General features: G+C 38.1%; 4 protein-coding genes across 4 annotated transcripts; 2 read left to right on the top strand and 2 right to left on the bottom strand.

Annotated features, from left to right (window-relative positions):
- The first annotated feature begins 1046 nt into the window (after positions 1 to 1046).
- Positions 1047 to 4637, top strand: LOC113208353 (probable methylcrotonoyl-CoA carboxylase beta chain, mitochondrial). The gene is made up of 11 exons (XM_026425306.2): positions 1047 to 1238; positions 1420 to 1673; positions 1762 to 2002; positions 2081 to 2259; positions 2348 to 2543; positions 2630 to 2779; positions 2860 to 2926; positions 3010 to 3166; positions 3258 to 3372; positions 3468 to 3553; positions 3655 to 4637. Exons 1-11 carry the CDS (start codon positions 1119 to 1121, stop codon positions 3770 to 3772), a joined length of 1683 nt encoding a protein of 560 aa, XP_026281091.1. The 5' UTR covers positions 1047 to 1118; the 3' UTR covers positions 3773 to 4637.
- Positions 4638 to 4872: 235 nt separating this feature from the next.
- On the top strand, positions 4873 to 22657 carry LOC113208352 (1-phosphatidylinositol 4,5-bisphosphate phosphodiesterase classes I and II). Its single transcript, XM_026425305.2, has 22 exons — positions 4873 to 5826; positions 6258 to 6338; positions 6418 to 6489; positions 6564 to 6920; positions 7011 to 7144; positions 7224 to 7317; positions 8520 to 8623; positions 8716 to 9035; positions 9129 to 9280; positions 9365 to 10082; positions 10166 to 10309; positions 10378 to 10587; positions 10701 to 10843; positions 10932 to 11123; positions 12789 to 13145; positions 13270 to 13588; positions 13672 to 13787; positions 13864 to 13970; positions 14064 to 14205; positions 14288 to 14605; positions 14913 to 15060; positions 15156 to 22657. Exons 1-21 carry the CDS (start codon positions 5686 to 5688, stop codon positions 15024 to 15026), a joined length of 4335 nt encoding a protein of 1444 aa, XP_026281090.1. The 5' UTR covers positions 4873 to 5685; the 3' UTR covers positions 15027 to 15060; positions 15156 to 22657.
- Positions 11092 to 12524, bottom strand: LOC113208354 (F-box/LRR-repeat protein 7-like). The gene is made up of 2 exons (XM_026425308.2): positions 11637 to 12524; positions 11092 to 11558 (listed from the first exon to the last, which is right to left on the bottom strand). The coding sequence occupies exons 1-2, from the start codon at positions 12521 to 12523 to the stop codon at positions 11210 to 11212; spliced, it is 1236 nt and encodes a 411-aa protein (XP_026281093.2). The 5' UTR covers position 12524; the 3' UTR covers positions 11092 to 11209.
- LOC113208355 (RNA-binding protein 42) lies at positions 22644 to 24841 on the bottom strand. The gene is made up of 7 exons (XM_026425309.2): positions 24602 to 24841; positions 24272 to 24510; positions 24094 to 24199; positions 23609 to 23789; positions 23389 to 23533; positions 23089 to 23283; positions 22644 to 23007 (listed from the first exon to the last, which is right to left on the bottom strand). The coding sequence occupies exons 1-7, from the start codon at positions 24652 to 24654 to the stop codon at positions 22883 to 22885; spliced, it is 1044 nt and encodes a 347-aa protein (XP_026281094.1). The 5' UTR covers positions 24655 to 24841; the 3' UTR covers positions 22644 to 22882.
- Between the last annotated feature and the right edge of the window lie 445 nt (positions 24842 to 25286).

Genomic DNA, 25286 nt, shown 5'->3' with positions numbered 1-25286 from the left:
CGGTGGAAAGAGAGAGACAGAATAGGACTGAGAGGAAAGGGGGGGGGGGCTAGGCCGGGGCCCAGCCGGACGCAGTCCCCACCTCGTCCCCGGCGCGGCGTCCTACGCACAGCGGGGGTGCGGGTCAGGGTGGTGCGCGGGTGGCAACGGTGGGGTATGGCCGTGGCCGTAAGGGTTGCGCTAGGGGTGCTGGAATGGGGGGAGGGGGGCTGCTGACCTACATTCGGTGCAGTTGTCCTCAAGCTTGCTGCTGGAGAATGTGCATGTGTTGTGTGCATGGGGGATGGAGGGGGGTAAAGCCAAATGATCCACAGGCTCTGTAATGTTTGAAAATTAAGACATTGAAGACATATACCTCTCAGACACCCCTTCACCTCTCACCTCGCGTCGCATCACGCATCCTCAAAACGCTGTAAGCCTATCAGAAAGGAGCAACGCCTGAACGCCCAGCTAAACGCTAACTGAATGGCTTCATTGAGAGGACGTCAGGCAACGCGGCATGTTCTCAGCATTCATGGTGACCCCCCCCCCCCCAAAGCGACACACAGTTTCTCTGAGCGCATGGAGTCTCAACTATATAATCTATTGCCAATACCCCACGCGAGACCTACACCATTCTCGCGTCAGTCAGTTCATCTTTCCTGTGTAAATTGACACTACTGGCTGTATAATTTACCCTGGCTATCTGCTGAGGAAACGGATTTTAATCGCAGAAAAAAACTAGGGAGGGGGTGGGGGTTGCATGAGTGCGCTCGCGCGGACGCACACGCATGCATGCGGCACGGTTTGAGTTCATCTTGTTGGCCCCTCCTCTCCTCATCCTTGTCGTTCACAACCAATATCAGCTCAGCGTTCGCTCCGCTTACGAAAACGCAGCCTTCCCAGATGACCTTCGATTAGCTAAAACTGACTCAATTTCTTATTCATGAGATAAGAACAGCGCCTCAGCCTATCCTGTAGCGCCTCGCTTCCCCCTCCCCTCTCAACCCAACCATTCCCTGCCGGCACACATCCCCTTTTCCCCTCCCGTTTCCCTCCCCTCCCCTCTCGCCGCCTCAACCACCAAGGTAAACACCAGTTGCATGTCAGCACTACCCCGGGATCGGACTTGAAAAACAATGTTGGCGACAAGGATCAGCCAAATATTCCGCAACCGGAATGTCCTGAGAAGGTGTTTCTATTCTTCCGAGCCTAATGTCATCGGCACGGAAGTTGACCACAACAGCAATGAATTCCAGGTAAGTCCACATGCCGGTAGTAGGTTATGTCCAATCATGAAAATGTACTTTCCTTGCCACCTTTAAATTTTGTGTAAGGTATGTTATTGTTGTTATAATCTCCTCGTACCAGTAAAGGAATTCAATCATGTTTCTTGTGCGCCTTTTGTGGGAATGTATTATTTTATGAAATTATTTCCAGGAGAACTTTTCCAGTATGAAAGCTCTTGTAGATGAGCTTCATACTACTGTTGGGCGAATTGTGCAGGGTGGTGGTGAGAAAGCAGTCCAGAGACATGTGTCTCGAGGAAAAATGACTGCTAGGCAGAGAATTGACCATTTGACAGACCCTGGCTCTCCATTCCTGGAGTTGTCACAACTTGCAGCCCACGAAATGTATGGTTCAGATTTTATCCCAGCGGCAGGAATAATCACTGGAATAGGACGGGTTGCTAAGTGAGTTTACAATTATAACTTTCTTTCAAGTAATGCAGACTATTATCACACAAATTTTACATCCCTTTTAAAACAAACTTTGATACAGCACCGATTGCATGATCGTAGCAAATGACGCTACTGTAAAAGCTGGTTCATACTATCCAGTCACTGTAAAGAAACACCTCAGAGCTCAAGAAATTGCTGAACAAAATAATCTGCCTTGTATTTACTTGGTAGACTCAGCTGGCGCAAATCTTCCCCATCAAGCAACTGTTTTTCCAGATGTAGATCACTTTGGTAGAATATTCTACAATATGGCCAATTTGTCTGCAAAAGGAATAGCTCAGGTAATTTTGTTAAGACAGATATATTATTTTAAAATATTTTACCTTAAAATCAAAATTTGTTGGGGTTCATTTTTGCAGATAGCAGTTGTAATGGGCAGTTGCACTGCTGGTGGTGCGTATGTTCCTTCAATGGCAGAAGAGACTGTGATAGTTAGAAATCAAGGAACTATATTCTTAGCTGGACCACCACTAGTTAAAGCATCAACAGGAGAAATTGTTTCTGCTGAAGATCTGGGAGGTGCTGATCTTCATTGCAGGTATGTGTTAACATTTAAGTCATAATCATTAACTGTAACTGAATCAAATAACTTGAGATGATGTAATTGGAATTTTAAATATTCATAGTACATCGGGGGTAACTGACCACTATGCACATGATGATGAACATGCCCTACATATCACTCGGCGCATAGTTAAAAATCTCAATAGGTCTACTCCCACTCAGATGGTACCTTCAAGTTATTCTTCTCCAAAGTTTTCAGCTGATGAACTTTATGGCATTGTTGGAACAAATTTGAAGAAAAGTTTTGATGTTAAAGAGGTACTACATTTTTCTCTATATGTAGATCTTGGAAACCTGTCTCTATAAAGATAAGTTCAGAATATGTTTTTATCTACTAATTACAGGTGATAGCTCGTATTGTAGATGGTTCAGAGTTTGATGAATTTAAGTCAAAATATGGAGATACATTAGTCACTGGTTTTGCCCGCCTTTATGGCCAGGTAGTGGGTATTATAGGCAATAACGGAGTTCTCTTCCCGGAAGCAGCAATCAAGGTAAATATTTTCCCATATCTTCCCATTCAATAGTTTTGGTAGTACTTACAATGATTTTGATGATAAAATTTATTTATTAGGGAACTCATTTCATAGAATTGTGCTGTCAGCGAAAAATTCCTCTCATCTTCCTTCAAAACATCACTGGTAAAGGAAGCCACTGTGCGCAGTAGTTCATTTAGTTAAAGATGAATCATGTTATTGATCAGAATATTTCTTTTTTTTTCAAGGATTTATGGTAGGCCGTGAAGCTGAGGCAAGTGGGATTGCCAAACATGGTGCTAAAATGGTGACAGCTGTGGCATGTGCTAAAGTGCCCAAATTTACTTTAATTATTGGTGGTTCTTATGGAGCTGGCAATTACGGAATGTGTGGGCGTGCTTACAGGTAATTATGTATTCTGGTACAATGGATCATTCCCTTATAAGTAATAAAATTTCTCATTCACCATACTCAAATATGTTCGCTTTAACTTTAGTCCTAGATTTCTGTATATGTGGCCAAATGCTCGAATTTCTGTGATGGGTGGGGAACAAGCAGCAGGGGTTCTGGCAGAAATCACAAAAACCCAGTTTGAAAAGTCGGGAAAACATGTAAGCCTGTAAAAATTATTATTTTCTTCACATTTAGACATAGAGTTGATTTATTTATCCCATGTACGTCGTCACATCTTTTGTTTTTGAAACAGTGGACTGAGGAGCAAGAGAAAAAGCTGAAGGACCCTATCATACAATCATTTGAAAGAGAAGGGAGCCCATATTACTCAAGTGCAAGGTAATAAAGTAATTTTGAATTTTATTATATCCATCTATCTATTAGCTTTTAAGTCCTGTACTGATAAATAATTCTTATATAATTTTCCTTTTGTTAAAAAGGCTTTGGGATGATGGTGTGATAGATCCTCGTGACACCAGAAAAGTCCTGGGGCTCAGTTTAAGCGCTGCTCTGAACGCCCCAATAGAGAATACCAGGTTTGGTTTGTTTCGTATGTAAATGGTTACTTGAATGGGCTGATATGTTACAGATGAGTGGATAAATCATATTTCATATAGTTACTGTATGTTAAAAATTTGAGCAAAAGTTTTATTGAAAGTTTGGTTTATTCATAGAAACATCAACTATTGTTGTAATGGATCAAATCTACTACTGCTTATTTGTTAACACGTTGAGTGCGGTGGGTGTAGGCTGTTATTGGGACTCACAGTGTTGGTCAAGCCGCACTCAACATGTTAATATTAGTACATACAAAATCTGATCTGATGTTCTTCTGAACTGTATGTATTACATTCTCTTTCATTCCTTCCTACTGTTTTATTTTAGTTTCTCTAGTTTTATGAATTTAGACTAAATGTATCTAGGAGCACCTAATTTGAAGTTCAATGCAGTGTACATAAAATGTGGAATCCTTTTTGTAAGTACTTTCACCTTATGGCCATACTTTACTTGTTATGTTTTGAAATTTTATTTTCATGTTTTCTGTGTATGTTTTCATTTAGCAGCCCAGTGAGAAATTACAGTTGAATCGACATTGAAACAATGTCAAAAACTGTGGAATTGATGTCAAAACTATATCATGAATTTCTCACTGGGAGGGTACAAGGTTAAGAATGTATCGAATGTATATGTCTTTTGTTGGTTTTTGTTTTAGACTGAAAGGTCTGGTTTACAAGACTGAAAACAATTATAATTGTTTATTCACTTTTAAAAGTTTATCGTTTTGAGTTTAAATCTGTTCTATCTAGTTGTGGAATTTCTTCTATTGAAGGAAGTCCTTATGTTATAGCTCCTGATATCTGGAGGTTTGTTTTGTTTTTTTAGGTTTTAGAACTTCTGTCATTAAAGAGTCTGTCAATGTGGATACGTTGTTGGACACTGCTAATATTACCTTATTCCTTTAGTTAAATAACAGTATTTTGAACTCAGGCATAGCGCAAATATTTTTTGCCGCTGTTGCTGGTTCCTGTGAGTCTGGGCGAAGGACGCGCTCTCGGTTGCCATGGCAACGGAACTAGCCTCTCCAGGGGCTCCAGGGTAGCGAACGAAGCCTGGAACGATGTTTAACTTCCCTGGCGCTGTGACCACACATTCGTATTCTCCGACTAGCCTGCCACCCACAACAACGCAAGTCAGGTATTGCTCGATCCATTTTCTTCACCAGGCTTCTGAAAACACTCGCGAAGACTGGAACATCTAAATTTGGCCCGTGGCCTCAGCGTACTTTACCCCGTGGAAAGCGGATGCCTTCGAGTTTGTCACTTGGCGGGAATTTTCTCTTGACACGCGCGCTTGACCCGAGTCGTCAGTGCTTCTGATTGGTGGAAAAGGGAAGAAATGCCACAGATGTTTTGGGAGAAAAAATTACTGGTGTGTCTGCTTGGGGTCGTGAATAGGTCGCGTGTTTGAGTGACAGCGTGTCGCGTGTGGCGGTCTGAAGTAGACCTACGTCGGGTTATGCCGGAGCCTCCCGCCTGAGGTGTCCAGACCCACGATGCGTCCGAGTCCCCCTGGTCCCCCTTCCCCGCGCACAGGCACAGCCCTTGGCACAGGACGGGGCCAGCGGGGCCGAGGCGCGAGGCCTAAGTGCCTGCTGCTGGCAGGGGCACAAGTCCTGCGGCGAGGGCCCTGCTCGCCCTGCTCCGACTGCGCCTGGTGCGGGTCCCCTATGTGGGGGTCGGCGGGCAGGCGCGCCTAAACCCGGTACGGCATTTTGTGATCATCTCGGTGGGAGCCCCACCAGAAGCTACCAGCCCCCCTGCCATCCCGCGCGCCCCGCCCGCGCCCGCGCCCTCCCCGCCACCCCGGCCGCTTGCTAGGGGGACGGGGCACGGGACTGTCCTGTCCGTGCCTGGCTGGGCCTTGGCCTTTGTGAGCAGGACCCCGATTTCGGGTCTCGGACTCGCGACACCATGGCATCGGCCTCATCTTCGACACCAGGCCCTACGGCCCCGCCGCCCAAGACCTACGGGCAGCCCACAGTCCAGCAGATCAAAACGGCCGAGGTCCCGAGGAGGCTGCAGGAGGGGGAGGAGTTCATCAAGTGGGACGAGGTGAGGTTACCTTCCCTTTCTTTCCCGCGCATACCTTACCATTTCGCGCTCGCTCCTTCCCTGTCCATCCGGCCATCACATGATTGCCCTGTTCGCTGGATATTTCACCAATTCACCTTTAGGTATCAGAAATGCAGAAAGAAATGTCTGCCTGGATCTGACTGCCAGTCCTCATTACTTGCTTGGCTTAGAAAAGTCAATAATCAAAATGTATTATTGGTGAAAAAAATGAAAAGTTTTTGTAAATACAATTTTTTTTTACGTTAATATTAAAAACTATGATCAAAATTTTCTAGAAAGAGATTTTATTTTAATGCTAATGGACAGTATCCTGTTTATGTTCTATAATGTTGAGGTTCTAAGTTGTGTTCTTTTCTTGAATGAAATAGATAAAAAATGTTGACTGTTTTATTGTTTTCTGTTTTATACAGAGCAGTGGAGTGGGCACTCCTGTCGTTCTACGAGTTGATGAAAATGGCTTCTTCCTGTATTGGGCAGACCAAACCACAAAGGTAAAATTTGGTAAATTTATTTTAATAGAACTTTTTATTTGTTTTGTGTCTTTTAATCTGGTTAAATTGATTTTGTTAGGAGGTTCTCGACACGCTTGATATATCTTTAATAAGGGATGCAAGAACTGGCAAATATGCAAAAATTCCCAAGGTAAGGTAGAATTTGTTTGTTAGTCCATCTTTTTGTTATGACTTTGGTTCTGACAATTCTTTGTTTGTTTCAAGGATATTAAAATTCGTGGAAAAGTGGAAAGTGGGATAAAAGTTGAAAGTAGTAAAGCTGAGACACCAGATAAACCTGACTCCAAGCAGTCAGACAAGAATGCATCATCCTCAAGCCGACCAGACTCAAAGCAGTCGGACAAGAGTTCATCTTCTGGGAGGGATTCAAAACAGTCAGATAAAAGTGTATCAACGCCTTCGGATTCTACACCTGGTAGTAAAGGAGATGCTGAAGAAAATGTAACGGACAAGATACCTTCTCTCTGTCTTGAAGACTGTACTGTCACAATTTGCCATGGAAGTGACTTTGTCAATCTGACATTTATAAATTTTTACACAACTAAGAAAGAAAGTGCCCAGGTAACAGAAAGATTGATGAGGCATTACATCAAAAATAGATACGTGTTGAAGTGGGTCACAACATGATTTTTGTAAATTTCTTTCCCACAGTTATGGACAGATGAATTAACCAAGTTGATATTCAGTCTATCACTTCTTAATGGCTCCGCAATAAGATTCTTAATGAAAGTGCATACTAAGCTTTGCCTTCAGGTGGAGAAAACTGGTAACATTCCTGTCAAAAGGTAATACATAGTATTGGGAACATTATGAAAACCTAAAAGTGTTAAAAGAAAAATGCTGATAATGCCCATGAATTTGCAGTATTGTGAAGATGTTTGCCCAAAATAAGGAGGATAAGAAGAGAGTGGAGGAAGCTCTACAATCTATATATGGCCCCGATGTTACTAAAGAAAAGGTATAAACATGTTGCCTTTTTATTTGAAAGTTTTAGTTTGTTTGGTAAACACAACTATGCTTTAATAGTATTTTCTTTCAGGAATTTTTTATGCTGTTTCATTTTTTTATGTTTTTGTATCCAGCTCAACTATTTGTTCAAGATGTTCTGGCGTTTATTTTCTTAAAGTGACTTAAAGGTCCAACTAATCTTAGATAATGATAGATTTTTAAAATTTGCATCAGTGATACTCAGGATGATATATCTAAATCCCCTTTTAAATGTGCCAAATTTTAATCATGTTAAAATTATAAATCTAGTTTTGATAACACATCTTTTTCAGACATGAGCGGGGCTAAGCGAAAATCACAGTAATGGACGAACATGGTACATGGTGTGTACATTGATGGAGGGTTTGAGTTTTAGAGAACATAAGGTCTAGACATTTTGCACTGAAACCCTATCACAAATGTTGACCTCTGCTTAAAATGTACCAATTGACCACTCATGCACTAAATTTCAAAGACATAATCTCAAATACCTTGCTGTGATTTAATTATCGAACAACTTGTTGCACCGAGGATGCAAAAATAGTGCTGTTGGTGTTAGATCATTATTTTTTTTCTTTTAAATATATTTTTTTGCATGAAATTTTCTAGTCAATGTTCAGTGAAAATCAATACAGTCAACATTGATGTTTTGAAAACAGGTTTTGTTCAATTAGAGCACTAACCTTTTTGTTTTTTCATTAATTGTAAATTTATAGTGCATGATGAGTAGATGCGGCCATGTAAATCAACCTAAATAATACAAAATGAGAAACCTCAGCACTGGGTCTTGCATCCCTGTAAGCACTCAAATACCAATGCACGCAAATTAGCTTCAAAATTTAAGGATGTGAACATTAAAGGCACATCAAACTCATCATTATAATAATTATTGTAAAATACTAATGTATCACCACAAACATATTGAGTTGGGATCATTTTTGACACCAATATCTACTTGCTGTATGCGTTTAACACTACCTGTCTACATGAGTTACCATGTAAAATAATAGGATCCTTTTTAGGTAACTAGCAAACCATATTATGATAACAAGAACAGGATACAATAGTCACTTTCAGAAAAGAAAAAAAAAATCTTTTGACTTTTACATTTTAGAGAGACCTGTCTATCACTTCAAAACTAAGCACCATGTTCATTCTTTTTTTTATTCTCAGGCTTCTGTTGTGAACTCAGCCCAGTTTACCTTTGAAGATCACTTTTATCCTCTCTACAAGAAATTGGTGCAACGCTCGGAGGTTCAAAAAATATATGATAGCTTGTACGTATTAGTACTGGAACAAAACATTCATACTGTATCTCCATTTTTTAATGGAATTTTTTCATACATGTCTGACTTTTAACAAATTTCAGGTGTAATCCAGCCACTAAGATGATTGGCGTTAATGAATTTATGCAGTTCTTGAATGGAACTCAAAGAGATCCTCGTTTGAATGAAATTCTTCATCCTTATGCAAAAACACACAATGTAGAGGCTCTCATTGAGCAGTATGAAAGGAAAAAAGAAAATGGAAGCAAACATCAACTAAGCTTTGATGGATTTCTAAGGTTTCTTATGAGCGATGATAATCCTATCATTGCTCCTTCTAAACTAGAAATTAGCAACCCAGAGATTATGGAGCACCCTCTAGCTCACTATTTCATAAATTCAAGCCACAACACTTACTTGACTGGTGAGCTTTTAATACAATTATTATTGAACAAGCACTTTCTATTTAAATCATTTTGTGTTTGAGGTTAATCATTTCTTCTTGTTGACTCTCTAGGTCACCAGATCACTGGAAAATCATCAGTTGAAATTTACCGCCAGTGCTTACTTGCTGGATGTCGATGTGTTGAACTGGACTTTTGGAACGGTCCAAAAGATGAGCCATGTATTGTTCACGGTTATACATTTGTGCCAGAAGTGTCAGCAAAGGTTTGATCTCCTTTTTCATTATCAGTGTTAAACCTCAACAAATTTTTAGAACTTGTACTCAAGTTCTGTTTCTTCCCTTTCTAGGAAGTGATTGAAGCAATTGCTGAGTGTGCCTTTAAAACATCAGAGTATCCAGTCATCCTCTCATTTGAAAACCATTGTAACCGTAAGCAACAATCAAAAATTGCTGAATACTGCAGGGAAATTTTCGGAGACATGCTGTTGGATGCTCCATTAGATTCTTATGGCTTGAAAGGTGAATCTCTGCCCCCTCCCAGTCTTTTGAAAAGGAAGATAATCATTAAAAATAAGAAAAAGAAGAAAGGTGAAACTTCCTCAGGATCATCTGACGCAGAGGCAAGTCCAACAGTGGAAACTGTTCCTGTACCTGCTCCAGCTGACTCTACTGTTACTGAGACTGCACAATCTGAAAGTGCCTCAACTGCAGCAGAATTGCCTGGAGAAGGAACTGTGTCAGAAGTTCCAGTGGCAGAGAAACAGGACTTAACAGATAAAGATGTTAGTGGTGTTGAATTGAAAACTCAAGATGATGGTGATGAAGAAACTGTCAATGAGGGTGAAAGCTCTGATGTAAATGAAGCTCAGTCAGAAGAATTTCAAACATCTGATGCAACTGTTAATGCACCCATTCCTCCAGATAAAGGGGGCACCCCTGAACAAACCCCAAAATCTGATATCTTAGACAGTGTCACATCACCCAAAGCCAACAAAGCTAGCAATGGTGATGTGGCTCAGGTTCGAGCAGCCGCGAAAAGAAGACAACCCAGTGGTGATGATGATGGTATGATAGCCAACATATCTGTCAAAGTTTATATTGCTTAATAGAAATTCTTTAATGATATACTGACCCATTGTGCTTTGCAGATGACAGTAGTAGTGACGATGAAGCTGGCAAAACTGACAAAGACAAGGCATCAAAGACTAAAGAAACTGAAGCAGGAGAAGAACTTTCAGCTCTTGTAAACTATGTTCAGCCAGTACATTTTGTTTCTTTTGAGAAAGCACAAGGTAAGCATATGTTGTCTATGTGAACCTATTGACTATTATTTGGTGCTCACACTCATCTTAAATTGCAGAAAAGAAGCGATTCTATGAGATGTCTTCTTTTGATGAGAAACAAGCCATAAGTCTTCTCAGAGAATACCCTACTGAGTTTGTAAACTACAACAAACGTCAACTTAGCAGAGTTTATCCAGCTGGAATTAGATTTGACTCTTCTAATTTCATGCCGCAGCTCTTTTGGAATGCAGGTTGTCAACTGGTTGCTCTGAACTATCAAACTCTTGGTATGTACAAAACTGATCGTAGTTTTGACACTGTAACTACACTTTACAGTTCAAATAAATTACATTCATTTTAAGATTTAAAAAAAATTATCTTTGCTTAATTCTATCTTCAGATCTAGGGATGCAGTACAACCTTGGCATGTTTGAGTACAATCAAAGGTGTGGGTACCTATTAAAGCCAGAGTTCTTCCGAAGAGAGGACCGTCAAATTGACATTTTTGAGGATTCTAGCATTGATGGAATAATAGCAGGCACTGTTAGTATAATTTGGAATTCACAGACAATCAATTTGATTCATCTCACTTTCAATATCCTCTATAATTATTTGTAAAATTTGTTCTCAGGTGAAAATTACTGTATTATCAGGACAATTTCTTTCTGATAAACGTGTTGGAACCTATGTTGAAGTTCATATGTATGGGCTTCCGGCTGATTCGTTGCGAAAGAAATTCAGAACACGAGTTGTTCCCAACAATGGTATTAATCCAGTATATAACAAGGAAGAAGAGAAAGACAAATCTTTTGATTGCAACATTGTAAGTAACAGTTCAAAAAGTACAACTTCCTCTCGGTAATGGTAGTCATAATCATCTTTACTGTGCTGGCATCTAGCCTCTGGTTTTCATTTAGCTGCAAATGACCGATTGGATTTTACTGCTCTGCCAGCTAATACAATACCTGCAGGATCTATAATTTTCAATGTTGTTAGTCTTGCCACAATTTCATTTAAATTGACCAAAACATTGTAACATAAATGAATATTAAGCCGAATTAGGTTTGGTAAATGGTTTGGTATCAGGTAGAGGCATTGTCCACGAATAATATTGCATTCTAAATCCAAATCTTGTAGCTTTGAAGCATTGAGAATAATACTCCGCAGGCCGTCATCAGTCAAAAGGCACATTGCCAGCCGTAGGCGAACTAGCTGGCTGCATGTTGTGGCTATGGCCAAGGCAACATCATCATCTGCTCTGTAATAAAATTGTTTAGGATCATTGATTCATTTTATTTGACAGATTTGGACGTATATTTTCAAAACTACGATTCACCTGTAAACTGTAAGATCTATATCAAGGAGTGATGCCATAGGTTGGATTTGAAAACAAGTGCTCAAACCACTTGAACTCAATAGGCAGTTTTCTGATATAGTTAATTCTGTTAGGTGAGGAAGTGATGCTATTTGTAGCAAATTTTCCTCTGTCAATGACTTGCACTTAATTAGGGCAAGCTGTTGAAGTTCCTTCAGACATGCAAAATAGTTGTAAGCAGCCTCAGAAATGAAATAAGTGACCAATTTTAGAGATTTCCATGGCCTCCCATCAGAAACAAGAGCAACAAGATGCTCATCTCGAAAAAATATTAAGCAGTCTACCAAGTGAAGAGTATGCAAAGAAATACAGTGCACTGTTATAGCATTTAGAAGTTCAGATACTGGAGAAACAAAACCAGTTAGTCTAAGGCTCTCGAGCTTAATCAATGCATGGAAAGCACTGAAAAGTGCTTGGTCATGTGAAGCAGAAGGGAGCTGCAAATCAAGGCTTCTCAAATTTGGAAATGCAGGCAGTAAATCTTTTAGTTGTGGCACACTTAAGGGTCCTTCTCGGAAATGAAGCTTGAGGCTCTGTAGATCTTTGCTCCCAGAGAGCAATGCTGATAGCACTTCATCTTTAGGAAAATCTGTATGCAGTGATACTCTGTTCAGAGTCGGTGCTAATGCTAGTAGTTGCAGATCATTCATTAGCATATCTTCATCATCTATGCTGCGGGAACGCCACAGACTTGAGTCTTGTGTCAAAATATGCCATCGTTTGCAGACATTTGCCACATTGTAAAGGAGATCATGGGAGTTGATATATTTGAAGATACTTAGTAAAATTTCATTGGGCAGTAGATCAGGAGTATTATTTGCAGGAAGATGAGTAACTAGTACTCTCATTTGATAAGAGCCTACTTTTGTTCCAGGCTTCATATTTAAAATATCTCATAGCTCTATTGCTTTATTGCATTGAAGCTTCAAATTACCTACAGTAATTTCTCCATTGATTAAGTATTCATGGACACAGCACAAAAATTTATTATGTTTTCCTTTCCTCTTCACTTTAAAGTTGTTGTTGTTTGTTTCCATGGCTCCTCCACTTGTCAACAATGAAATGTAGAAGTGATGTTGTTGATCTTCAAGTCTTATTATTTTGCATTTGCAGATTGTCTTACCTGAACTTGCTTCCATACGTATTGCTGCATATGAGGAATCTGGATCAGGAAAATTTATTGGGCACAGAATATTGCCTCTGGTTGGATTGTGTCCGGGATACCGCCATGTGACGTTGCGTAATGAAGCAGGACAGCCATTGTTGGCAACTTTGTTCCTTTTTATCAGCGTTAACGACTTTGTCCCGGACGAGTTTCACATGTTTGCCGAAGCTCTCACTAATCCCACTGAATATCAAAACAAGCTACAAAAACACAACACTATGCTTGCTGGTCTCACAGAAGACATGGACGAGATGGACAATGATTCATTTGGGGGACCAGGTGGAAAGGGTCGTCATGGTGCTCATGTAAGTTTTGAATGCTAATGTTTGTATCGCAATTTCCTTGTTATAGTTGTAGTTTAACTGCAGCTTCTTAGATGTACAGACTGTATCTTTTTCAAATTTCTTATTTCCCTTTTCTTTTTTTTAGAATGGGGACGGCAGTAAGGCACTCTGTGATCGCTCTATGTCAGATGCTGATGACACAGTGTCTGGAATGATTGCACCTCCTAAATTGACAAAAGGTGTACCAGGCTCATTTGCTGGGCTCCTTGGACAAGCAGGTGTTGCAGCAAGTTCAGCCGCTGCCGGCGCAGCAGCTGGAGCGAGTGCAGCTGCCAGTATTACTGCTAAGCGACACTCCATTGCACCAGGGGCTCAGTCTTCTAGTGCACCAGCAGTTGTGCGTTCCACTAGTGGAGAAATTTCTGGCATGCAGGAGCCAGGAAAATTAAGTCTTTTAGAAGAGGGTAAGTCAGCAGTTACTTACCGAGTTTTATTACTAAATTGCTATGTTTGTATATTATGTAAAAAAAAATTGTTTGATTTTTAGTCAAGAAAGAGCTGAATGTTGAAACCCTTGAAGAGCTTATGAAAAGCAAAGCTGTTAGAGAGAAGAGGCAAGAGATGGATAAGAAGCTTGAGGCCTTGAGAAAAAAGCATGAAAAAGTAATGAAATAACTTATCTATCTACCATAGTTTTGAATCATCATACGTGTTCTTACTTTATTTTGAAATATTACAGGAAAGAAGTAGGCTACAAATTCAACGTGGTTCGCAAGACACTGAAAAGCCAAAACCCAAGTTTTACATGAGTAACAAACTTGTGAAGAGGTTGTCCAGACAAAATATGTGAGTTGTTAAAATGCAACACTACAATAGTCATTACATGAACTAAATATTAATCTAATACATACATGTACTAATTCTTCCTATTTCTTACAGCTCGTCTGGGACGTCAGAAGCATCAACTCCACATGAAGGAGATGATGCTGATACCGAAGGTGCTCTAAATGAACGATTTCTATCTGTTATTCGAGAACAGCTTCAACAAGAAAAAGATCTTCAAAAGAAATATCATGAAATGGTACCTGCATTCCTTTTAATCAATGATCAAATTACTGAAATCGTTGTTTACTTATTTTTTATTTGTTAAAAAATAATTCTAGGTGTTTACAACTTTAACTAAAACAGTAGAGTCATCACAGTCAAATCAAATGAAAACTCTAAAAGCATTACAAGATCGAGATACTGCAGAAATGATGCGCAAATTAGAGGCTACTCGAAGAAAAGAAATGAAAGAGCTAGTGAAGAAACACAAGGATAGAGAGGAAATGGAGAAGATGAAAAAAGAATTGACCAGTAATGCTGTTGAGCGAGGTGTTAGTGAACGTGTACGTTTAGAAGAAATGTACGAACACAAGAAAAAGGAACTAGAGGAGAAATATCTGGCAGTACGATCATCCCTCGATGTGGAAAAAAAGAAGGTAGGATATATTTAGATTCCCGGTTTGAGCTAGGGAGGTGGCCTGCTTGCTAAACCTATTTTTGGCTGGCTTAAGCTAGGTTTTGGCCAGACCACTTGCGTAATCCTAGCCACTTTAAATGCTGGTTATTCCTAGGTGTCAGCTTACCCCAGCTGGATAATTATTCCTAGGGTTACTGTGTTGTGACAGCCAATCCTAGGTTTAGCAAGCAAGCCACCTAGCTCTAACCATTACACATGCATAATGTGCACCTGGCAAAGATTGTTATGTTCTCATGTTTTTCCTTTGTGTCATGTGTTTTGTTCAGATTGACTTAACTCTTCAAAAAGAAATGGATGAGCGTCTATCGGGTATTAAGAGAGAAGTGCAAATTAGAGAGATGCAAATTGCATCTTCAAGTGATACCCAAAATATAGATTGAAAATTTGTATCTGGTTGGTGCTATGAGGCTATTGGTATGTTGTGCTATTTGTCTATTTCTTTTCTTTGATTTGGTTATATCATATTTTTAAAGATGTCTAGGATATAAAGCTTATCATGTCTCTTTCAGATGAACAAAAAGTGTCACAAGTGGGTTTTGAAATCCACTTGTCGGATTAGGATAATCAGTATTACAAGGCCTACTTGTAGTCTACGTTCCGAATGCAGTAGTCGGACGTTTTTCTTAAAACCTGATTTCTTTCTCTTTAAGAACATTACTATTGTGTGTTTTGTGTGTTCTGAACTATGATTATTACTGTATGTTTAAACCTGAATTTAAAATTCTGTCTCCTTGAAACTTAAGTAACATGGAGACTCTTATAGAAGTGATATTGATGCGTTTATATTTTGAATCTTACCGTAATTGTGACCTGATATGTTATTGTTTATTTTCTTGAAATGTAAGTCGTGGACGACTATATGTATCTGATTGCACAAAATTATTGAACAGCTTGTTTTGATGATTGAAGCCAGATGTAGGAACAAATCATGTAGTGGGCCTGTAACCCGTTCACAATGTTGTGTTAAAATTTTCATTCTTTTGTCAAATTACTAGTCTCCTGTAGACAAAAGTCTGATAACTTAAATAGGCAGGTTTTTATTTTGTGACATTTAATCATTAATGTTTAAAAGTATTTAAGCTTTGTCTCCCAACATCTGGCTTATTGGTTGAAAGTTGGAAAGTAATCATGTAATGAGTGATATTTGTCTGGAAATTAAGCATCATGTATTCCCCATATTTTTACTATTGGGGATACACACTGTGAGTGCATTGAAAGGTAAATTCCATGAGTTACAACAGAGTGGATTGTGTATTTTCGTTGGTGTTAAGTTTTGTGGTGCTCAAAGTAAGATACTATAAACCATACTGGGCTTGTCAGAGGGAAATATTAGTACAAGCACTGACTTTGGAGCATAATGTTTCAATGAATCTTACGCTTATAATCCCCCTGTAATTTTATGTGGGGTATTACCATTAGTTATTTAATTTTTACTAATAATGTCTTCGTGGTAGTATTGAACCGATACCCCAGTTCATTTTTAAGAGACTATGACACATACTTTATTGTCTTTGGCATAACTACTACTTTGAGCTCGAGGTTTAGTTATATTGTTTGGTTTGACAATGATATTGAATGATATGTTCGTGTAAGTACTTTAAGTCAGTTATTTCTTTTGGAATCGTTCTTGATCTCTATCTTAATGTAACTGTTTCTTGCTGTCCCTATGTAGAAAGTACTCTTTGTACTGAACATTTCCACTCTTTCCTTGTACCTCAAAAATTCCATCAGGTGTGTATTTTGCGAGCCATGGTTGTGAGTGTGAGCCATTGCATGAAAAGGTGGTATCGGTTTGTGTTCACATGTGACTTAAAAATACATGTTCTAAAATACATGTTGACTTAATCAGAATTGTAGCTGAATGTGAGGCAGATCTTACTGTTGTTGTTTTTATTATTCTTCAAAGATGTGCCCATCAGGTACAGGGTAGAACTGGTTCGGTGGTATTTGTGCAAGGTGTAGTTTCTTCTCAACTTTAATACTTGTTGGATATCCCACTAATTCCGATCTATCCAAGAATGGTGCTATTGTGGTCACCCATGACCACTTGACAGTTCAACGAACAAGTAACTCTATTCTGTGCAAAAGGAGTACTTTTGGTGACTGTCTTAGGCAAATTGAATGGGGGAAATTTCAAGGAAGTCCATTCATAGAGCTTTTCCCTGAAGAATGTCATGTAATGTGCCGTTGAACTAACTATTGTTAGTTTAAGATAAAACAATGTAGCAGAGCAAAGCCAAATCATTGAAATTTTAAATCAACAAGCATCTATGTGTGACTTTCTTGATATTTCTTCTAGCTCCACTGATAATGTGATTCATATGTTCTGTAGCTGTTAGCTACTGCATGAATTAACATTAATCAGGACAAATAAATTAATTGAATTTGTAAATATATTTGCTGGGATGTTGAACAGTGTGTACTTAAGGAACTATTTTACTTAAGTGTTGTGAATAGTTTGCCATTTTGGGAAGAAAGCGAGGTAGTTTTTATTTCCATACATGTTTGTAAAATTTCTTTACCAGTGGCAATACAAGTCTTTGAGGTCAAAATAATGATAGCTAGTCATAATATTTTTCCTCTGTAGGGTGTTTAATCCCATGTAACTTTAAGCTGGTGACGAACAAATATTTATGATTATGGAAATGAACACCACTGTTTTAACTTACGCCACCTAAGATTTTAAGTGCACTTCTTTGTAGTTCAAGTACTGTTATGAGCTGAGTTGAAAAATGTGAGCAAAAGTTATTGTTATCTTGCCTTGTTGCATTTGTTTTGTTTGTACTTCAAATTTACAATAATTTTGTAGAATTATTCTTGTTTTTGTTTTTTTGAAATTAGGTTTTGTGTTATGGAGCCAGTTTGCATCTTTTTAATTTTCAATGGTGTGACTTGCCCTTATTGAGCTTTCATGGAATGCATTTACATATACAGTTCATGTTAGCTTGCCTGTACCTAGTCTATTGCATCTTTCAATTCAGTATTAAAATTGTGTTAATTTTATGTAATCAATTGCTCCATATGTGAAAAGTGGTGAATCCATAATTCTAATATTTTCCAAGTTTTCCCTAATTTAATTTTTTTTTTCAATTTTGTTTGGGGTGAATGTGTGTATCAATGAACCAGTGAGATTTGGTAGTTTTTAGTAATGAAGACTCTGCGCAACTTTCTTGCATTGTAGATATATCAGTAGGGAGATGAGTTGTCTCTCGACCGAAGCTCATCGATCTCCAAGGATTCAACCCTGAGATGCTTTGTCATTACTGTTTCGCGTTTTGATATGAGTATGTCAAATATTCACTTGAACATCATTACACCCCACAAATTTTGATCATGTATGCCAAAAATTGTCTCTACTTTTTAGGAGGTGTTATTGTTCTCTCTTTTGTACTTGTTGATTTTGTTCATTAATTACTACTTCTCTGAATGACAATTGTTGAATTGTGAGATTTTATTGCAGAATCTTGTACATCCAATGACATATTGGCTTTTTTAATCTTATTTATTTCTGTTACAGTGGGAAGCTTTAAAAATTGTTAAGTTGGAAAGTGATGACAAATATTTTTATTCTTACGTTTAAAAATTAATAATACCCTTTTTGACAGTATTTCACTGAATCCAACTTTTTCAATATTTTATACTTCCCCTCAGTGATTATGAAGTGATACTCAGGAGAATATTTGGATTGTTATTTCTTGTTATATTGATAACTTTTTACTATTTACTGGCAGTTTGATTTAATCATCACTTATGCTTAGTTGGCCAGACCAGATTGAAGAATGGTTGGTATGAGTTGAGGGGAGGGGCTTGATATCTGTAAAGTTTGTGTTCTTACAAGACTGTTTAACATTGCATTTGATTCAATCTGTTAATTTATCATAAACCTCAGTCTTTACCACTCATTTCTTTTTATTATTTTTGAAAAATGTTTTAAGGGCTTTGTTTCAAGCAAGCTCGCTGAAATGAGTGTTATTTTAATGCATATACTGTGGTCTAAGGTGGTTGTGCTGGAGGTAACAGAATGTAGATCATGTAGATTGGCTGTAGATTGCTTGTATCAAGGACCTTGTAAGTTGTTGGTAAAATTTTTGGTATTTGTTAGCCAGACAATCAATTGTTTATGTGTAAATTAAAGATATTCGTTGTGGAGTTATTCATGTGCATGAAACCAATACAAAAAGTGTGTTACTAATTTATTGCAAGTAAGGTTGCTGATTCACTAACCGGATTGTTTTGAAGAATATCCCTTAACTGGGTACTTTTCTTGTTGCAATGATAATTCATGTGTCATTTTGAATTTCCAAGGCAATACTAAAACTATGTGTAAATTGTAGCAAATTTTGTGGTTTGAGAAACATTTATCCTAATCTTGATGCAAATTTGGCAAATTTAGAGTGACTTGCAGTATTTTCTCATACTTCGCCACTCAAGAGCTCTTTTACTTGGAGAGCAGCCTTAATTAATCCTATGTGAAATGAAAAAAAATTGTTAGTGGCTCTGACTGCCGTCTTGAGTGGAGTCTTTCTGGTGTTTACACTACAGTACTTCCCTATCAAAACTTTAACCTTTAGTGTGGTTTATAGACTGGGCAAAAGTGGATGGTGACTCAAAAGCCGCTTTCTGAAATATCGTGTTCTTGTTACGCTCATAGGACTGTGTGTTCTCCTTACTTGTAGTTTTAGGTAAGAGTATGTGGTGTAGGGCCTAGTCACTCTCCGTTAAGGGCTATTCCATTGTTTCTACCATACTTTTGATTCTACCATGATGCTCAGCTCCCTCTATCTATGACTTTCATGCAATTATTACTGTACTGTACACAAATGTTTTCATCTTTTTCATTTTCTTGGCCACAGCTTTTATTTTCCACAAAGAATATCTTTTGCTAAGCCATTGCTTATTGGCAAAAATATTTATAGCACACAACCTTATCCCTTCAATACTAAAGAAACGGCCTACTTCCCTTCCCTCCCATTTATCTGAACTATATTCATTTATTTTTCTTCTTAAAGCACTCTCTCTAACTCCAAGGTCTCTTCCCAGCGGTTAGTAGATGTCTCAACAATGTGTTCTAGTGTTGGTCGATTCCCATGTACCTCTCGTTTCCTCAAAGTTTTGTGTTACTATTGTACTAATCACATTATTGGAACATTAAGGCATTAGTACCAGTACACATACCAGAAAATCTTGTCCAAGCCAGATCTTGTTCTTGGCAAGTATATTTTTGTGATGCCAGAGCAATTGCTATTGCTACAAGACTGCTGCATTTCTCATGGAGACCTTGGGTGTTGTGAATTTTGTGATCTTAATTTCTAATCTAATTATTTTTTAAGATGTTATGTTATAAATGCTCATGACTGTATATTTTTATTCAACAGGAATTCTTTGCAATTGTTTTGGTGATTTCATGCAATTATGCCGCTTGTATGCTACAAATCAGTTTGTACCTTTCTTGATTTTACTGGTAATTTTTTGTAGGCTTTCCTACATTCTGTTGCTCAAAATGTATGGGGAAGAGAAAAGCATTGCTGTTTCTTTTCGGAAATATTCAAAGGATTCATGGTGAATAGCAGTACGTGAACTTCTGCAACATTATGAGGAAATGTAATGTTATGCAACCTTACTCAAGTTAAAACAACTTCTCAATCCAGTGAAAATTTCATTTCAGAAACTATGTTACCATTTCTTGACGAGCAAGAACAGGTAATGTGAATGTGTAGTTGTACAGTACGGTACGAGGCATACACATATAATCCAAATTCCATAAGGTTGTGAACATTTATGATTACGCTGTATCTAGAAAACATTTTTCAATTGAAGCCAATCCCTGCCTCTTAGCATGTTTTTAGATGTGTATTGTTATTTCCAAATTATATTTCTTTACCTTACATTAGCAATATGATCTTCCATTATAGAGCTTCCTATTTTTCGAGTTTGATTACTTTGGTGCTGATTCAAGGCTTCCATATTCAATAGTAAAGTTCATCAAAATTTTGCATTTGAAGTGATTCTTTCCTGTGAATTGTTCTTTCCTTTGAATTGTAATGATATATTTGTTTATTCCCCGAGGAGAGCGGAGGTACGATGCAAGGACATAATAATTAGGCGTGTATCTTGTTACCACTCTCTGGTCATCAAACATGGAAAAGTTAGCCAAATCATCACCTGTAATGCTTACCTTTATTCTATTGTTGCCATACACAGCCCAGGTTTCCTTCAGAAATTCTCAACAGCTTGGCTAAACGGTTTTCAATGAGGTACATTTGTCACTCTTTCATATCCTTTGGCATACATGTTATACTTTTTGTGCTGTGGCTAAATCCTTTACATCATTAATTTTCCCATCTGTGAAAACATCTGGAACGACTCTTATTGTGATAAACTGAGCATTTGGTATTATATTATGGGTATACTTTAGAATTTTGTATCCGTGTTATCAATGCTGATTATTGTAGCAATTAACCATGTTTTTGTTTGGTAACAGTTGATACATCATAACAGCTTTTAGTATGGTGAAAGCTTGTATTAGGATCTAGAATAGTTTTCTTGATGGAAGGGAGGGGGATAGCGCACAAATTACATTGAGTGTGTTTTCGTTTTGATCAACCACGCTTCAAACCTTTTCAAAAACATTGCCAAGTTCTTGCTTGTTTGGTTTATTTGGTGTTTGCTCAAGCTTATTCTTTCCTTTTTTTCTTTTTCTCGATTCCTTTGTTCTGGCCCCTGCGTTGAAAAGATTCTTGATATTTGTGATTGGAAAATGAAGATTAATTGTAGTCTGATTGATCTTGTCAGCTTGGACAATACCCAAAACTTTTCCTCCTATTTTTAAAATTGTTGTGACCAAGACTTCATCCTAAATTTCTCTCTTGCACTTTGTTTTTTCCTATTTCCTCTCTTCAATCTGCAATTATCTGAGGGAAACTTTCCTAGTGGTAAACATCTTTGTATGGATTCTAGTGAATTCCGAATGAACCAAACAATTTTTATTAATTCCAGTGAAAGAACCATTCTGTTTTATGTTGTAATAGCCAAGTTCTATGCTAAGCCAATGATTTAATCTTTATTTAAGGAGAGTGTATGAATATGTAGAGTAAATGCAGTGGTATATAATGCTGAAGACATTAAAAATATGTAAGTGAAGAAGTCATAGATTTAGGGATCAGTAATATTTAAATGCAATCTGAATTGTGGATGTCTTAAATTAGGATTTTTGAGAGGGTGTGCTAAGCATGCTGTGTAGAAATGTAAGATTTGGCAAAATGTAAGAATGATCACAGGATATTTGTGATAAAATTTACTGTGCAGAGTGTAGTGCAACATTGGAAGTATTGCATTTAATGTGGATCAATGCAGTTGGTATTGGTTTTGCAGTAGGGTGAAACATTCAGCAATGAGTGTGATATATCAAACTCCTTTTTTTTTTTTTTTTAACTTTACAAGGAAAGTCACAGGATTTTAAAATGAAAACAAATCAGAGGATTCATATCCATTTTTTCTGATTTCCGATTTCTGAAGAAACTAATCACAGGATTTTTAAGTATACCTTACAAGGGGTAGTTTTTCTATATATAACTTATTGCATTTCTATTCTTTCTAATAAAATGTGTCTGATCACAGGATTTTTTGGAAACAAATCACAGGACTTGTTAATGACTAATTGTCGCGATTGTTTGAAAATATTTATACAGTATTCTCATACCAATAGCTGGATTGGTGTGATTTTGTTTGTTTTAAAAAGGAGACAACTATACATTCACTGGATTAGAATCAAACTTTGTGACTTCTAGGTAAGATACCAAGTTGTATTTAGATTCTTTTATTGTTTTGTTAGTTCTATGTTGTGCCCACATTCCCATGGTAATGACTTTGGAAGACTTTGTTACTTGATTATTGTGTGATATAAAATTATTTGCAGCTTTCCCTGTGTTGTGTACTGCTGTTAGAGGCAGATTCAGCTCTGTAACAGTTGGTTAGTTGCAAGCAATAAAACGCTCATGTGGAGCTCATGAAACTCTTGACTAATTTATTGCTTTCTTTCTGTTACAATCTCTGACATAAAGCTTTCAAACACCAATACATTGTTAAAAGATCAATGTAAACATATCTACACAATTTAGACCAAGGTTTAATAGTGATTTCAGGTACAATTCAAACAAAAAATTATGGAGCAAAGAAAACTAACAGCTATTTCATTATGTTGAAAAGTCAAAATGGGTAATTTTACAAACAGGGACTCTTATTTTCCAGTCAGAAGGCCAATAAGTGCAGCCTTTTCTTTCTCTTTCTTCCGAACGACTTCTGCTGATCTATTTCTCCAAGAACTTTTACGTAACTTTATTGGTCTACTTCCAACATATCTCCCTACAAGCAGAATAAAAATAAGAAAGATCGTTTAAAGTTTAAAATTTGACAAAGTATTTTTTTAAAAATTCTGAAGCTTACCATTCATTTCCTTCATTGCCCTGGTAAAATCTTGAGGATCTTTGAAACTGACAAAGCCAAAACCTTTTGTTTTATTTGTCCGTTTATCTCGCACGACTTTAGCTTTCAAAAAGGATGGATATTTACTAAAAGTTCGAATGAGAATTTCATCAGTTACATCATTGCCCAAATCACCACAAAATAATCTAAAGTCATCTGGAAAAAAAAACAAAAAAACAAGTTGTATAAAATTAATTGAAAAATAGCTAGAACTACAAGCTCAAAGATACAGAATATTAAAAAAAACAACCCTCATAATACCTTCTTCCCACTCTAATAATGACGCATCTTCCCATGACTGGCCACCAGCTTGTCGCACAATTTTCTTATTTTTCTTTTTCTTGGATGGTCCTATGTCATCCATTAGGGGCATAGGAGGTGGAGGTAATATAGGAATTTCTCTTGGCTGAAAAGGCAATGTGGCAGTCTCAAGAAATTTGTTTGATGAGAAAGGTAAAGATAAAAAGGCATAAGACTGTACCTTTGGCTTAATTCGTCTTTCCACGCTAGGGTCCACTATGGGCACAGAGGGAATACTCTCCTGAGCCAAAGCTGCAGGGGGAATACTGGACACATCGGATGAATTATATACACCCTGGTCCATCATGTTCATTGGAATTTGAGGCTCACTTACTTGAGGAGCATACATCATAGGGGTGGCGCTAAATATTTAAAACAAAACAATGACAATAATTACATATAATAACAAAGTCACCTGCTCACACTCAAGCGTTTCAGCAAATTACAGTGTTTTGGAACATTAACAGCAAAAAAAGTCTATAAATGGTTTTCAACATGTAAAAGGACTAATTCTAGAACAGAAACACACACTTCAAGAGGAAAAACGTTGTATGCCAAAAATTACAGCGCAATCTGACTGTCATACATGTAAGAAGAAATAGGAGAATAGGAATTGACAAAATTACCATAAATTTACTTTGATAGAAATTTATATGGATCGCATACCTGACAACAGATGGCACTGGTTGCATGGACGGAGCAGGTGGGAGTGACATCATCCCATAAGGTGCTGATTGATAGCTTGGCTGTCCAATTCCCATTGGTCGCATAGCTGTCCCAAGAAATAGTAATTTTAAAAACTTGTTGGAGCTTTATGTCTAACACACAAGGGATTGGAACTTACGGTGGCGAATTGGTGGCCGTGCTCTAACTTGTTGAGGTATTAAAACTGGAGGTGGAGGTGGAGGTGGGGGAATGCCAACTACAGGTGGGTATCCACCCATGGGTACTGGCATGCCAGGGACATGCTGCTGTTCCTCCAGTCGTCTTTGAACAGTATGATAGGTATTTGCACCGATTACTGCAGGGAGATGGGGTGGTGGTGGTGGTGGCAAGATGGGAAGACCGATTTCCTCCTCAAATCTGCAACAACAATAAAATTGGTGAAAACGGAATTTTTTAGATTCACCGATTACAATCAACTAATAGGACAGAAAATTAACCAAACATATACCTGTTCATTTCATCCTCCATAGCCCGCAGTTTCTCGTCGTTATATACAGCCATTGTAAACTTTGAACAATGACGAAATTACTTTTAAAACTGCTGAGAAAAAAGGGGTTTAAAGACACAGTGTATATTGGTTTCGGGTTTCAACAACACCACTAAATATAAATTTCTCTTTTGTTGTTGGGGTTATGTGTTCGACGTAAACAAAACGACTGCGGCCTGGAGATGTGAGATGTCTAGTGAGTCAAATCGCCACAAGAGCGCGCCCTAAGTCGCCCAAAGTAGCAGCGAGTTGCTAGAAATCGCCCGCCAGGGACTCAAATCGCCAAAAATCACAAAATCTTCGGTGCTTTCTAACCCGCAATTCCAATAGTCGGCAAGTGAGTTAATTGTTACTCGTGCTTGCAGAGCAGCACGATGTACAGTGAATCTCACTCTACATCTTGGTGCAGAGTACTTATTTCCCTTATTTCAGTATTTTTTCCTCATCCTCTAACCGGTCAGGCTCTCGAGAAAAGCTAAACCAAACAGTTGGCAAAACTCTGAAAAGAAAGAGAAGGCAGAGGCACTTACGATATTTTTTTTGCGGATTACCTGTGTTACTTGCGGGGGCGGAGGCAAGAGAGGAGAAGGGGTGTTCGGTGTTCGGTCCGCGCGGGTGGAGGGAACGTGGAAGGGGAGGGGTGACT

The sequence above is a fragment of the Frankliniella occidentalis genome, unplaced genomic scaffold (assembly GCF_000697945.3).
Source record: "Frankliniella occidentalis isolate FOCC.00 unplaced genomic scaffold, Focc_3.1 Scaffold45, whole genome shotgun sequence".
Classification (NCBI taxonomy): domain Eukaryota; kingdom Metazoa; phylum Arthropoda; class Insecta; order Thysanoptera; family Thripidae; genus Frankliniella; species Frankliniella occidentalis.
This window is presented reverse-complemented; position numbering and strand designations above follow the sequence as displayed.